This window comes from Natrix helvetica, assembly GCF_964273705.1.
Source record: "Natrix helvetica genome assembly, chromosome: 4".
Taxonomy (NCBI): domain Eukaryota; kingdom Metazoa; phylum Chordata; class Lepidosauria; order Squamata; family Natricidae; genus Natrix; species Natrix helvetica.
In genome coordinates this window covers 154825322-154838069 of record NC_138550.1, presented here as the reverse complement: position 1 = coordinate 154838069, position 12748 = coordinate 154825322, and the positions used below count along the sequence as shown (strand labels likewise).

The 12748-nt window shown below is 44.2% G+C and overlaps 1 protein-coding gene across 2 annotated transcripts in view; it reads right to left on the bottom strand.

Moving 5' to 3' along the window:
- The window catches only part of DEPTOR (DEP domain containing MTOR interacting protein), an 85603-nt gene that overhangs the window by 16627 nt on the left and 56228 nt on the right, over positions 1-12748 (bottom strand). For both annotated transcript variants that reach the window (XM_081950859.1, XM_081950858.1), the window contains exons 7-8: positions 9960-10094; positions 631-701 (exon numbers count right to left, since the gene is read on the bottom strand). In XM_081950859.1, the coding sequence (XP_081806985.1) occupies positions 631-701; positions 9960-10094 (206 nt within the window). The remainder of the gene's footprint in view (positions 1-630; positions 702-9959; positions 10095-12748) is intronic.

Below are 12748 nucleotides of genomic sequence, written 5' to 3'. Positions count from 1 at the left end.
TGACAGTGATTTTGGATTCAGGTTCTGTTAAGATAGAGCCTGTTGTGCCTTAAAATGGCATCTACTGTACCAGCACATGGTAATGGCTTCACAGTACTCCACAAGGGGTCTCCCTCTGGTAAGGGGGATTGGTTCTTAGACAAACAAACAAACAGCAAGGGAGCTCCCTCTGGTAAGGGGGATTTGTTCCAGGTAACGCAGCTAGTTAGCAGCTAGTTAGTCATATTTATAAGATGACTTCAAAATCATTGTGTTATTTCTACACCATTGAACAAAAATAGCTTTACACCATGTCTATGTAGATTCTCAGTCATCCAGGCCATGGTTATCCCAAAGGTGTTTTTCCAAGAGGCAACTGGACTTTCTGGTTTGTTTTTAAAAGACGTTGTGCTTCTTGGATTAAAGCTTCTTGAATGAGAAGTGAAGCATCTTTAAAGAAAAACCAGAAAGTCCAGTTGCCTCCTGAAAAAAGGACCTTTTGGACAGCTTTACACCACAGTCAGGTTCAGCACCTGAAATTTAGTAGCTAAAATTCTAAGCAACGGTCGCAACACTACATAAACCTTTGTGGATAATAAACAATCAAATGCGCTAAGCAGCAGAAAATAAAGATGTGAAACACAAACTTACAGTGAATGTTTTCCGGGCATAGGGAGCCCCGGGCTGCAGAAGTTCTTCAGGACTCACTGTTCTTTTTAGTACTGGAGGAAAAAAATGGAAGGAAAGACACCTAAATAAGATTTGTTTCTAATTGTTCTTCAGAGGTTGAAGTTGCTGGGGGTTCGCAGGGGTTCGGGAGAACTTCTAGCTAAGATTCTGTACAGTTTGGAGAACCCCCAAATTCCACTCCTGGCTGGCCCCGCCCACTCTGCCCCTCCCCTCCCAGGAGTCCCCATGCGGCCCATTTTGGATGCAGGTAAATTCAGGGCGCGCACAGAGGCTTGGGGAGAGCAAAAACGGGACTACTAGAAGTTAGGAAGGCCGGAAACTGGCGCGTTTCCGGCCACCGCAGGGCCTCTGGAGCCCAGGGGGAGTGTGTTTTCACCCTCCCAGAGCCTCGAAGAAAGCCTCCGGAGCCCATGGTGCAGGAGGCCAACTTGGCCACGCCCACCTAGCAACTGGGCAGAGAACCCCTTGATAAAATTTTTGAAGCTCACCCCTGGGTTGAAGCTGCTTCCAAATTAGGAATATGGCCTGGAATTGCCTGGCTTCATTCAGTCATTTTCCCCTCCAAGGGTTATATTGCAACTTTTGCTTTTTTTCCTTCTCCTAAAAGTGACCTTTTCTGAGAATAAAACAATTACTCTGTACCTGCCTTAAAAAGGAAACCACTAGGCAATTTTTCACAACTGTCAAGGACATCAAATGTCCATTGACAAAGTGACATATAGAGCATCCAAAATAACCCAGATGTGCTCAAGTGATGAACCTCTAAGGGGAAAAAAAGGCTGCAGTAAGGAGTGCCCTCTTGCCTCAGAAAATGTAAAATAAAAATTAAACTGGTTGCTGATTTGTGCTTCTCCTTTTCATAAGGTCTACAACTCTGGGTTGGCATTGGTGCACTTGCCTAGGAAATGCCCAGTTTCCGAACATTTAAATCCAAGGAAACAAAATAGAGTTTTGTGCAGGTCGTCTTTGACCAGAATCGAGCCCAACATTTCTGTTGCTATCATTTGTAAAGTGAATTTGGCCCCATTTTACGACCTTTCTTGCCACAGTTGTTAAGTGAATCACTGCAGTTGTTCAGTTAGTAACACAGTTGTTAAGTGAATCTGGCTTCCCCATTGATTTTGCTTGGGAGAAGGTCACAAGATGGGATCACCTGATCCCCGGGCATTGCAACCATCATAAATATGAGTCAGTTGCCAAGTGTCGCGAATTTTGGCCTACCTGTATAGTTACAGGGAAGAAGAGAGGAATGGTGCCTTTATTTATTTGTTTGTTTGTTTGTTTGTTTGTTTATTAACTTATTTATTTTTATATCTTGCCTTTATTATTTTTACAAATAACTCAAGGCGGTGAACATACCTAGCACACCTTTCTCCTCTTATTTTCCACATCACAACAACCACCCTGTGAGGTGGGTTGGACTGAGAGGGAATGACTGGCTCAAAGTCACCTAGCTGACTTTCATGTCTAAGGCGGGATTAGAACTCACCGCCTCCTTGTTTCTAGGCCATTACTTTAACCAAGGAAACTGTCTGGTCCTGGGTTAAAGTTGTGAACAGCGGATACAGATGGACTCCTAATCAGATTTTACCCTTCGAATCCAGATCGCTCCACAGTCCTAATCTTCTTACATCAGGGGTGTCCAAACTTGGGAACCTTAAGACTTGTGGACTTCAACTCCCAGAATTCCCCAGCCAGCTGGGGAATTCTGGGAGTTGAAGTCCACAAGTCTTAAGGTTCCCAAGTTTGGACACCCCTGTCTTACATGCTTGTGGAGAAATAAATTAAATATATTGTATAATTCAGGGATGTCAAAGTCAAGGCCTGGGGCCCAGATCCGGCCCACAGGATGCTTAGATCTGACCCGTGGGGCTGCCCCGGAATAGCAAAGAACTGGCCCATGGTGCCTCTGCCAGAAAAACAGAGCTTGGGGGGGGGCGCTTTGGAGGGGGGACTTGGGGTGGCCCTCCTGGGCTCCGTTTTCACTGGCAGAGGGTTGCAGGAGGCCGTCACAGCTTGAAATGGAGCCAGTTTTCTCTGGCAGAGTGCTGAGGCCACCACAGGCGCCTCTGACATAAGTGACATCGAGCTGGCCACACCCATCCTGGCCATGCCCACTCTGGCCCCCCTGAGGTCAAACACAACCCTGATGCGGCCCTGAATGAAATCGAGTTTGACACCCCTGGTAGACTTGAACGCACTGTCTCCTGATTTCTAGCCTTGGGTCTTAACCTTTTCTGAATGACGTTGCACGCACTGTTCACTAAACCCCCAAAATTGCTTTTTATTGCTTTGTCCTTAGAAATCCAGCACCAGTTCTAGGAACTGAAGTCAATGCAACTGCTTTTGAACTATCTACGGATAAGGACAAGCCAGCCTTTATACTTTGCGAATAAGTGTAATGTTCAGAATAGGAGAGGAAATGACACATAATCCTCGCTTTACGACCACAATTAGAATCATAATCTCTCTTGCTCTCTTGCTCTTTTTAGCTGCGTTACACCTGATTTTGCAACCTCTTTTGCTACCGTTGCTAAGTGAAACAGTCACAAGCAAATTGTGTGGCTGTTGCATGAATCTAGCTTCCCTTAATGACTTTGCAATCTTGATGAATACATGCCATTGCCAGGTGCCTGTATTGTGACCGTGTGATCCTGGGGAATGCCGTGACGGTCATAATTATGAGGACTGGTTGTAAGTCACTTTTTTCAGTGCCGTTATCATTTTTGAACGGTCACTAAAGAAGCAGTTATAAGCCAAGGATTACCTGTAGGAGGAAATACATCTAAAAATCACAAAACCCGTCATGCTTGTGGGTTCCTCCGATGATTAAAACACTTTCTATCGCACAGACTGAAAAGAGCTATTATGGGCTACAGAAACTGTCTGCTGAAGTTGTTAACGCACACCCAGACTGATGTAAAAAAGGAGAAGCCCAAATGATTTCTTCCTCGTCAAATTTTCTTTGGAATCAGCATATTTTTATCCACTTTTTCTTTGAAGGCCAGAATTGAGTTATCTTTCATCTTTCTGGAAGCGCAGGAAATGGCTGAGAACAAAAATAGGCTGGTGGCAGCTTTCATCTTGTTCAATAAGGGCTTGTCAGATACAAATTGATGTGACAGCTGAAAGAATTTTGCAGTTGTTCTCACTCCTAGCCTCATCACTTTGTTGTTCCCCTTTCATTGCGCTGCCCTGTTTCATTCATAGCTCAGCATAAATCAAAGGCTTGTTGCCCGGCCTGTGAATTGCGCAATTGAGATGGGATGGCTATGGAAATAAAATAAAATCAATAAAAATAAATTGTAAAATAAACCGACAGACTGATCTACAGTTGAGAAGCCAAACCAAGGAGAAAAACATGGATTTTAGTCTGATTCTGAGGTGATTCGGGATCCGGTGGAATTCTACATGCATACTCTAGGGCAGGTATGTCCAAAGTGCAGCCCGGGGGCCAAATGCGGCCCTTTTTCAAATTGCAAGCGGCCCGCAGCCTCTTCTCCCCACGGGAGTTATTTGTTTAGTCTTTCATAAAATACCGTATTTTTCGGAGTATAAAGATGCATCTTTTTCCCCTCAAAAAAGAGGCTAAAAATCTGGGTGCATCTTATACACTGAATACAGCATTTTTTGCCTCCCAAAACTCTGCCCCCTTCACCAAAATGGCTGCGCGTAGCCTTTAGGAGTTTTTCAGAGTGCTCCTGGGGGCTGTGGAAGGCATAAATGAACTTTGCCCCCCCCCAGCCCCCAGGAGCACTCTAGAAGCCTCTTAAAGGCTATTCATGCCCTTTTAAAAAAAGGCGCATTTTCATGAAAAATGGGCCATTTTTGGGAGAGTGCAAAAACTTTTTTTTAAAATTTGCCTCTTCAAAATCTTGGTGCGTCTTATACTCCGAAAAATATGGTAGTTAATTCGCATTTAATGTTAAGGGTTCAAAGAATGTCAGGCTGAATGATCGGTCCCACACATTTTCACCTCACCAAATCTGGCCCTCCTTGCAAAAAGTTCGGACACCCCTGCCCTAGGGTCAGTGATTTAGGATTTTAACCGATTGCTTCTCCAAGAAAGGGTTTTTTTCAAAAAAAAATTGGTATTGCTTTGCCTAGAACAGTGATGGCGAACCTTTTTTGCCTCAAGTGCCAAAAACGTGAGCATGCGCTCGCTTGCATGCCTACCCCCATAATTTCATGCCCCCTGTGCCTGCCTGTGTGACCCCCCTGTTGACCTGCGCATGCGCGCATGGCTTCCTTGGAGCGTGGGGAGGGCGAAAATGGCTTACCCCGCCTGCTGGAGGCCCTCCAGAAGGCAAAAACGGGCCGTTTTCTGACTTCTGGTGGGCCCGGTAGGTTTGTTTTTTGCCCTCCCCAGGCTCCTGAGGCATTCTAGGAGCCTGGGGAGGGTGAAAAAAGCCTCCAAAACGGCCCAACACGCAAACCGGAAGTTCGGGAATGGACTTCCGGGTTGCCCGTTGAGCCGTTTTTCTCCGTCCGGAGGGCGAAAAACAGCCCAACGCGCAAACCGGAAGTCCATTCCCAAAGTTTATAAGGTCAGCATATTGCACCCAACAATCTGGGTGCTCATTTCACTGACCTCAGAAGGATGGAAGGCTGAGTCAACCTTGACCCCGTCAAGATCAAACTCCAGGCTGCGGTCAGTGTTAGCCTGCAATACTGCATTCCAACCACTGCACCACCAGACATCACTTCCCACAATTTATTTTTCTACATTTTCTGGCAAACCCGATTCTCAAATAAAACACTTTCTCCTTCAAATCCATTAGAAATTAATTGGCTTCTATTCCAATAATCTATTTTTAAAAAAATTTCTACAGCTGAGTATCTCAGCTAGTGAGTCTGGGAGGCTTCACACAGGACAAAATAAATGTACGTGGCGTTAAATAAAGCTGTTATTTTGATGTTAATACAACCAGGAAACAGGACTCTTACATATTCAGGGCCTCAGGCCAGGGCACACAACTAAGTCTTCACAGCCTTATAATATTTTTATTTTATTGTGCCAATAACAATGTACAAGAGATATAAAACTGCTGGAATGTTTTATCATTTAACCACCCCAGCTTATCTGACATAGCTTATCAGGGATCTCTTTAGTTTGGCATGCTACCTTTGAAAGTAATGGTGAGTTTGTTTAACCATTGGCAGCTTGGAGACATTCAGTTCCATGTTTCTCAATGGAAATTGCACAAGTCTCTAAAAGACATATTGTATTACATGGAGTTGCCCCTTGTAGAACTTAGCCTAGTGTTGTCTAGACAAATGATGATTGGTTTGATTATCTGTTCTATCTAGACAGACAGGTAGTAAATGTTGCTGTATATATATAGCAAAGCCAAAAACACCAGCCTGAAGATGGCGAGTGAGACCTCACTGAAATGTTGCCAAGACAATCTCAATATTACACAGGAAAAGACCTGAATACAACAAAACCAGCATATACATACATATACATACACACACACACACAGAGATATATAGATATGTATATTTGTAGATTTTCACCAGTGTAGGTATGCTGGTCTTGTATTCGGGTCTTTTCCTGTGTAAGATTGAGATTGTCTTGGCAACGTTTCAGCGAGGTTTCACTCGCCATCTTCATGCTTAAAGCGTGATTGGAACTGCCATCCCTCTACAAGCCTTGGTGGGGGCGGGGGGTGGAGTGCTGGCCCCGTTTCAGCAAGTGGATTGATTTCATGTGTGTCTGTATCATGATTGGTAGATTGGTGCTGATTGGTGCTGGCTATGGGTCCGCTGTTGTTTTGTGTTGTAACGGCCTGGGTGGTGAGTGGGGCTCGTTTGTTGACTAGGGCTGGTTTCTAGATGTCTGGTAGGCGGGAGGTATCGTCACGTTTATTCATGTTGTGGGGGTGTTTCTCTATTTCGATAGCTTCCATAATTATTCTCTTGTTGAAGTGTTCAGTTTTGGAGATTAACCTGGTTCCTTCAAAATTAAATTCATGTCCTGTAGCTTTAAGGTGCTGGAAAAGGGAGGATTTTTTTCTTTTTTTCTTACTGCGTTCTTGTGTTCTGCAACGCATGCATTTATTCTCCTCTTCGTTTGTCCTATGTATGTTGCAGGGAAGATTTTGCATGGTATTTCGTAGATTCCTTGGTTTTCTAGCTGGATTTCAATGTAAAGGAGGAAGGCGATGCCATTGTCCTGTTCTGTGTTTCGGTTCTTGGGGGGGTGTCTCCCTTTGGATTAGGTTGGTAGTTGTGGTTTTTTTGAATCTGTTGTAAATTGATACGTTAGTGAGGGTGTGTAATTCAGTTTTCAGGTGGTCTTTGTCAGCTAGGCGTTTGGTTCTAGAGATGAGGGTCTTGGCTATGGAGTTAATCTGTGCAGGGTGGTGATGGGATTGTGCATTTAAGTAGTGGTTGGTGTGGGGTTTATTTTTGGTAGATGGTGTATCCTAGGGAGCCATTGGGTTTTTCGTAGATTAGGACATCCAGAAAGGGAAGTTGGTTGTTAGCTTCTATTTCCATAGTAAATTGTATTTTGAGGCGTAGACTGTTGAGATGTGTGAGGAAGTTATCCAGTTTTTCTTTCCCATGTGGCCAAATTACAAAAGTGTCATCTACATATCTAAGCCAGAGTTTGTGTTTGTGTTCAGATTTATCTAAGGCGTTGGTTTCATTACATCAAAGGCACTACAGATAAAATCAGCAAAATTCTCCACAAACACAATATCAAGACAGCCTTCGGCACTGACCAAAAAATAGCCAACATCTTAAGAAACCCCAAAGACAAAATCCAGCTAGAAAACCAAGGAGTCTATGAAATACCATGCAAAATCTGCCCGGCCACATACATTGGACAAACTAATAGGAGAATAAATGCACGCATCGCACAACACAAGTCGCAGTAAGAAAAGAAGAAAAAACTTCCTCCTGTTTCCAGCACCTTAAAGCAACAGGACATGAAATTGATTTTGAAGGAACCAGTTAATGTCCAAAACTGAACAATTCAACAAGACAATAATTATGGAAGCTATCAAAATAGAGAAACACCCCCACAACATGAATAAACTTGACGATACCTCCCGCCTACCAGACATCTGAAAACCAGCCCTAGTCAATAAATGAGCCCCAGCCATAAAAACCAACACAGGACCCAGAACAACACAGGACACCCTCACCAATCACCCTCACCAAACATCAATTCCATCAGCCAATCAAGATGTGACAGTACAAATACAACACAAATATAAAAAGGCAACATTAAAAATAAAAATATGGTTTTCTGCCTGCATGGTCTTCTGTGATGAGCCGAAGGACAGAAAGAGGGAGTAGTGACCTTCCTCCCATATTTAGGCATACCAGGGGTTGTAACACAAATACATACCTATTTCCCTGGCTCAACTGATGAGAGCCTGTGGCTTAGTGGCTAAGACTCCTGCCTAATATATAATACAGCCCAGGTTCAAATCCCAGTAAGGGTATGGCTAGCTGATGAGAGCTAATTAGCTCGAAATAGATCTATACTAGTCTCCCTTTATTTATTTATCAGTACAAATACAACACAAATATGTATGTATGTATGTATGTATGTATGTATGTATGTATGTATGTATGTATGTATGTATTTGTGTTACAACCCCTGGTATGCCCAAATATTTCGAATCCCAGTAAGGGTATGGCTAGCTGATGAGAGCTAAATAGCTTGTAATGGATCTATACTAGTCTCCCTTTATTTATTTATCAGCACAAATACAACACACACACACACACACACATATATATTTATGTCAAAGCACCTGGTATGCCCAAATATGGGAGGGAGCATACTGCTTCCCTTTTGCCTTTCAGCTCTACCCTAGGAGCCTTCCAGGCAGAAAACCATTTTATGTTGCATTTGTGCTGATAAATAAATAAAGGGAGACTAGTATAGATCTATTTCAAACTATTTAGCTCTCATCAGCTAGCAACCTGGGCTGTTTTTACATGTTAGGCAGTTGTATTAGCCTCTAAGCCACAAGCTTTGGGCATACCAGGTGCTTTGACATAACAATCATTTCTTTGGCTCAGCTGATAAGGGAGGAGAGCTTGTGGCTTAGAGGTTAATACAACTGCCTAACATGTAAAAACAGCCCAGGTTCGAATCCCAGTAAGGGTTACCTTATAGGATTGCTATTGTGGGGAACATAGGAACAGGAAGGTGTGCTGTGTATGTTCTCCACCTTAAGATACTTATAAAATAATTAAGGTTGAGTTAACAAATCTGGAAAAAATAATAAAGTAAACATTAGATATCCAGCTGGCTGGGGAATTCTGGCAGTTGAGATCCACCTATCTTAAAGTTGCCAAATTTGAAAAGCATTGCTTTAAAGGGTTCCCGATAGGTGTTAGGTCCACACTGAAATATCCTTCAAACTTGTTTAAATCCAAATATCTGTGTAGCCCTAAACGAGGAGTATATTCTGCTCATTCAAACTCAGCTTCGGGTTTCTAAGTGTTATTTACAACAATGCAAGAATGGAATACTCTTGCCTCCTGCCAGGATATAAGATGTGGAAAGGCAGGGGTGGGGGTGGGAGAGAGATACTGAGGATAAAGCTAGTAAGTTATGCAACCAAATTTCTTTATAAAGCCATTTTTATACTGAGGATGTAAGGGTGTCCCCAAGTACCAAGATAACCGCTGTTATCTCAAGAAGCCAAATGTGACTTGAAGCTGTACGTGGACATTAATTCTGCCTGGGATGATAATTACTCCTCCAAAGTTATTAACTTCTGCTCAAGGCCAACAGCCATCCCTGACCTATTTTCATCATTGGGAAAAAAAAGGGTTACAATTGCTCTCCAATAAATAGCCACAAACAACCATCATCACATTCCCCAGCTCAGCAGCTGCTACTAGCATAAAGAAACAAAAAGTGCACATTAGACGCAATGATGCAGAAGTACGCCCCCCTAAACGAGGGGTGTCAAACTCAAGGCCCCGGAGCTGGAGCTGGCCCGCGGGGTGCTTATATCTGGCCTGCGGGGCCGCCCTGGAAGCAGCGAAGAACTGGCCTGCAGTCCTCTGCCAGCAAAAACAGAGCTTGCAAGGCTGCGGGCAGCACTCCCAAGCTCCGTTTTTGCTGGCAGAGTGCTTGGTCCACCACAGGCACCCCTGACACAAGTGACGTCAAGCTGGCCATGCCCACTGTGGCCACACACACACCTCCACCCCCCAAGGTCAAACACAACCCTGATGCGGCCCTCAATGAACTCAATGTTGACACCCCTGCCCTAAACCATCACTGTTGCAAACATGCCTAAGCATCCTACCAGATTTCGGGTTGCAGAGGACAGGTGGGCTGCTGCCGAGGGTCGGGCTGCTGCTGAAGTACCCGCTGCTACCACAGCTGCTCATGCTACTCCGTCTGACCGCAGAGACAATCTTGATCTCCTTGCTGGGGCTCACTGTCCAAATCAAAGAGTGAGGGAGATTTATTGTAGAAGACAAGAACCACACTGGGGTCTCTTAACTGTTTTCCTTAGGTACCTCTGTCATTTCAGAACCCATTACAGGTAGCCCTTGTGGAATGGCCACTCATTTTTTGATGCCGTGATAGATGCTGAACAAGGCGGATTCATGACTAGCTGTTGTATGTAATAAACCTTATGCCCCCTTCTTCTGTGCATTCTAAAAGGGGCGCGGTGGGTCAGCTGTTAAAAGCGCTGAGCTTGTCAGTTGGTGAGTCAGTTGTCTCACTTATCAACTGTCTTGCTTAGCAATGGAAACTTTGGGCTCAATTGTGGTCATAAGTTGAGGATTATCCACCTTTGGTTTCCTGTATTTAACCAAAAGTTCAGATGAAATTGTCCTACCAGCAGATGCTTTAACAGAGAATGGCCAGGGACAAGAATTTTTGCCCGTAGGGCGTATTCCCTGCCGCATCCTTTTGTCAAGCATTAAAAGGTCAACATCCTAGATATAATTAACAGGAAATGAACTTCATGTGAATACATAAAAAAATTCCTGGAAGCATTTCACTTCCTATGGTGTTAAAAGGAAAATACACCTCTTCAGGGGAAACCAGTCATAAACCCAGTTTTAGATAACGTATTTGCTTCAGTGGCGGGATTCAAAAGTTTTTACTACTGTTTCTGTGGGTGTGGCTTGGTGGGCATGGCAGGGGAAGGATACTGCAAAACCTCCATTCCTTCCCCACACCTGGGGGAAGGATACTGCAAAATCCTCATTCCCTCCCTACTCCACTAACCTGCTTTCCAGCTCTGTTCTCCTGAACAGAGGGCAACAAAAGAAGACTCAGCTGATCAACTGGGACTCGGGAGGCAGCGGGACCATCCAGAGGTGGTATTTGCTGGTTCTCTGAAACACTCAAAGTTTCTGCTACCGGTTCTCCAGAACTGGTCAGAACTGGCTGAATACCACTGATTTTTTTGACATACAAGCTTCTCTTTTGACAAGGTGGAGGACGAGTACCAGTCCAGGCATGGTTGTGAGAGTGAAGAACCTGCTTTTGCAAAAGAGCTGCCTTCCCTTGAGCAAAATGACTGAAAGTCTGCCTGCTGTCTATGTATAGCAAAAGAAAAGAAAAGGAAAGGAAGCAAAAGCCAAAACCACCCTTTCTCCAAGTAGGATAAGAAATGACCGATGTTTTTAAAAGGAAACTTGTCATGAACCAAGTGTAGGTAGTCCTCGACGTACGACCACAATTGAGCCCAAAATTACTGTTGTCAAGTGAGACATTTGTTAAGTGAGTTTTGTCCCATTTTATAACCTTTCTTGCCACCATTGTTAAGTGAATCACTGCAAGTTGGTAAGTTAGGACCCATGTTTCCCCGAAAATAAGAGGGGGTCTTATTTTCTTTTGACCCCCCCGAAATAGCACTTGGCCTTATTTTCGGGGAGGAAGCTGCAATGGTCATAAGTATGAACCAGTGGCGGAGCATCTGAATTTTGATCGCGAGATCATGGGGATGCAGCAAAGGTTGTAACTGTAAAAAATGGTCATACGTCACTATTTTCAGTGTCCTTTGGAACGGAATGGTCATTAAATGATATGTTGTAAGTCGAGGACTACCTGTACTGGTCTATAGTACCAGGCTGACTGAATCAGCTTTCTGAGTAAGGCAGATTTTTACCCCTGCCTCAGAATGTAGAAAGCAAGTAGAAAATATGGAACGAAGGAGTGTAAGATTTCACCCAGACCTCAAACATGAAAGTCAGTAGGCCGTAGCTCTTTTATCGTTTTAATTTTATTATAGCTACTAGGAAAGATGTAATTGGAGCAGAAAACCAGCAATTGCCAGGTACTATATGAGCCTGAATCCAGATTCAAATCTTATATTTCTTTTTCCACCTGTGTATCATGTTAGACAGCAAACTGGCTATTTCTCAGTAATGGTCAGTGGTGCACTATTGTGGTATAAGCCTGCTTAGTCTCTAGTTTTTTGTGTGTCTGACTTTGGTCCTTCCAGTTTCCCTAGATGGCATCCAAACCATGCAATACATGCTTTTTGAACTGTATCCAGAAATACTGTATGTTACTTAAACATGCTCTACAATCTGAGCAGTGGTGGGATGCTACCAGTTTAACAACCAGTTCGGTGAGTGCACGCTTTGCGTGCTTCGTGTGCGTGTGCAGCGCTGAAAATGGAGCATTTAGAAGCTCAGCTGCTTACCTTCCAAGTTAGCAATGGTAAGTAAAACAGCTGTGCTGCGCAATTGAGATGAGCTAGAAAGCAAGAAATAAAGGACAGGATAGAGCAGGGGTGGGTGGGCAGCAGTGGTAGATTGTAGGCGGTACGCCCCGGTACAGGCGTACCAGAGCCTGCCCGGAGCACCAGATACCGTTCCGGTATGGTGCTCCAGAGGGCCCCGCCCGCCCGAACTCCTTACCGGTCTTTTAAGTCTTCGGTGCTTCCGCACACGGCGCATACAGCACCTGTGCGACACTCAGCTGAGCAGCTGGAGCCTTGCATGTGGATGCTGTACCGGTTGGAACGGGATCTGGAACCTACCACTGGTAGGCAGGGCCAGCTGATCATCGGAGCTACTGGTTTTCCCAAACCAGTCCGAACCGGCTGAATACAATCTCTGAATCTGA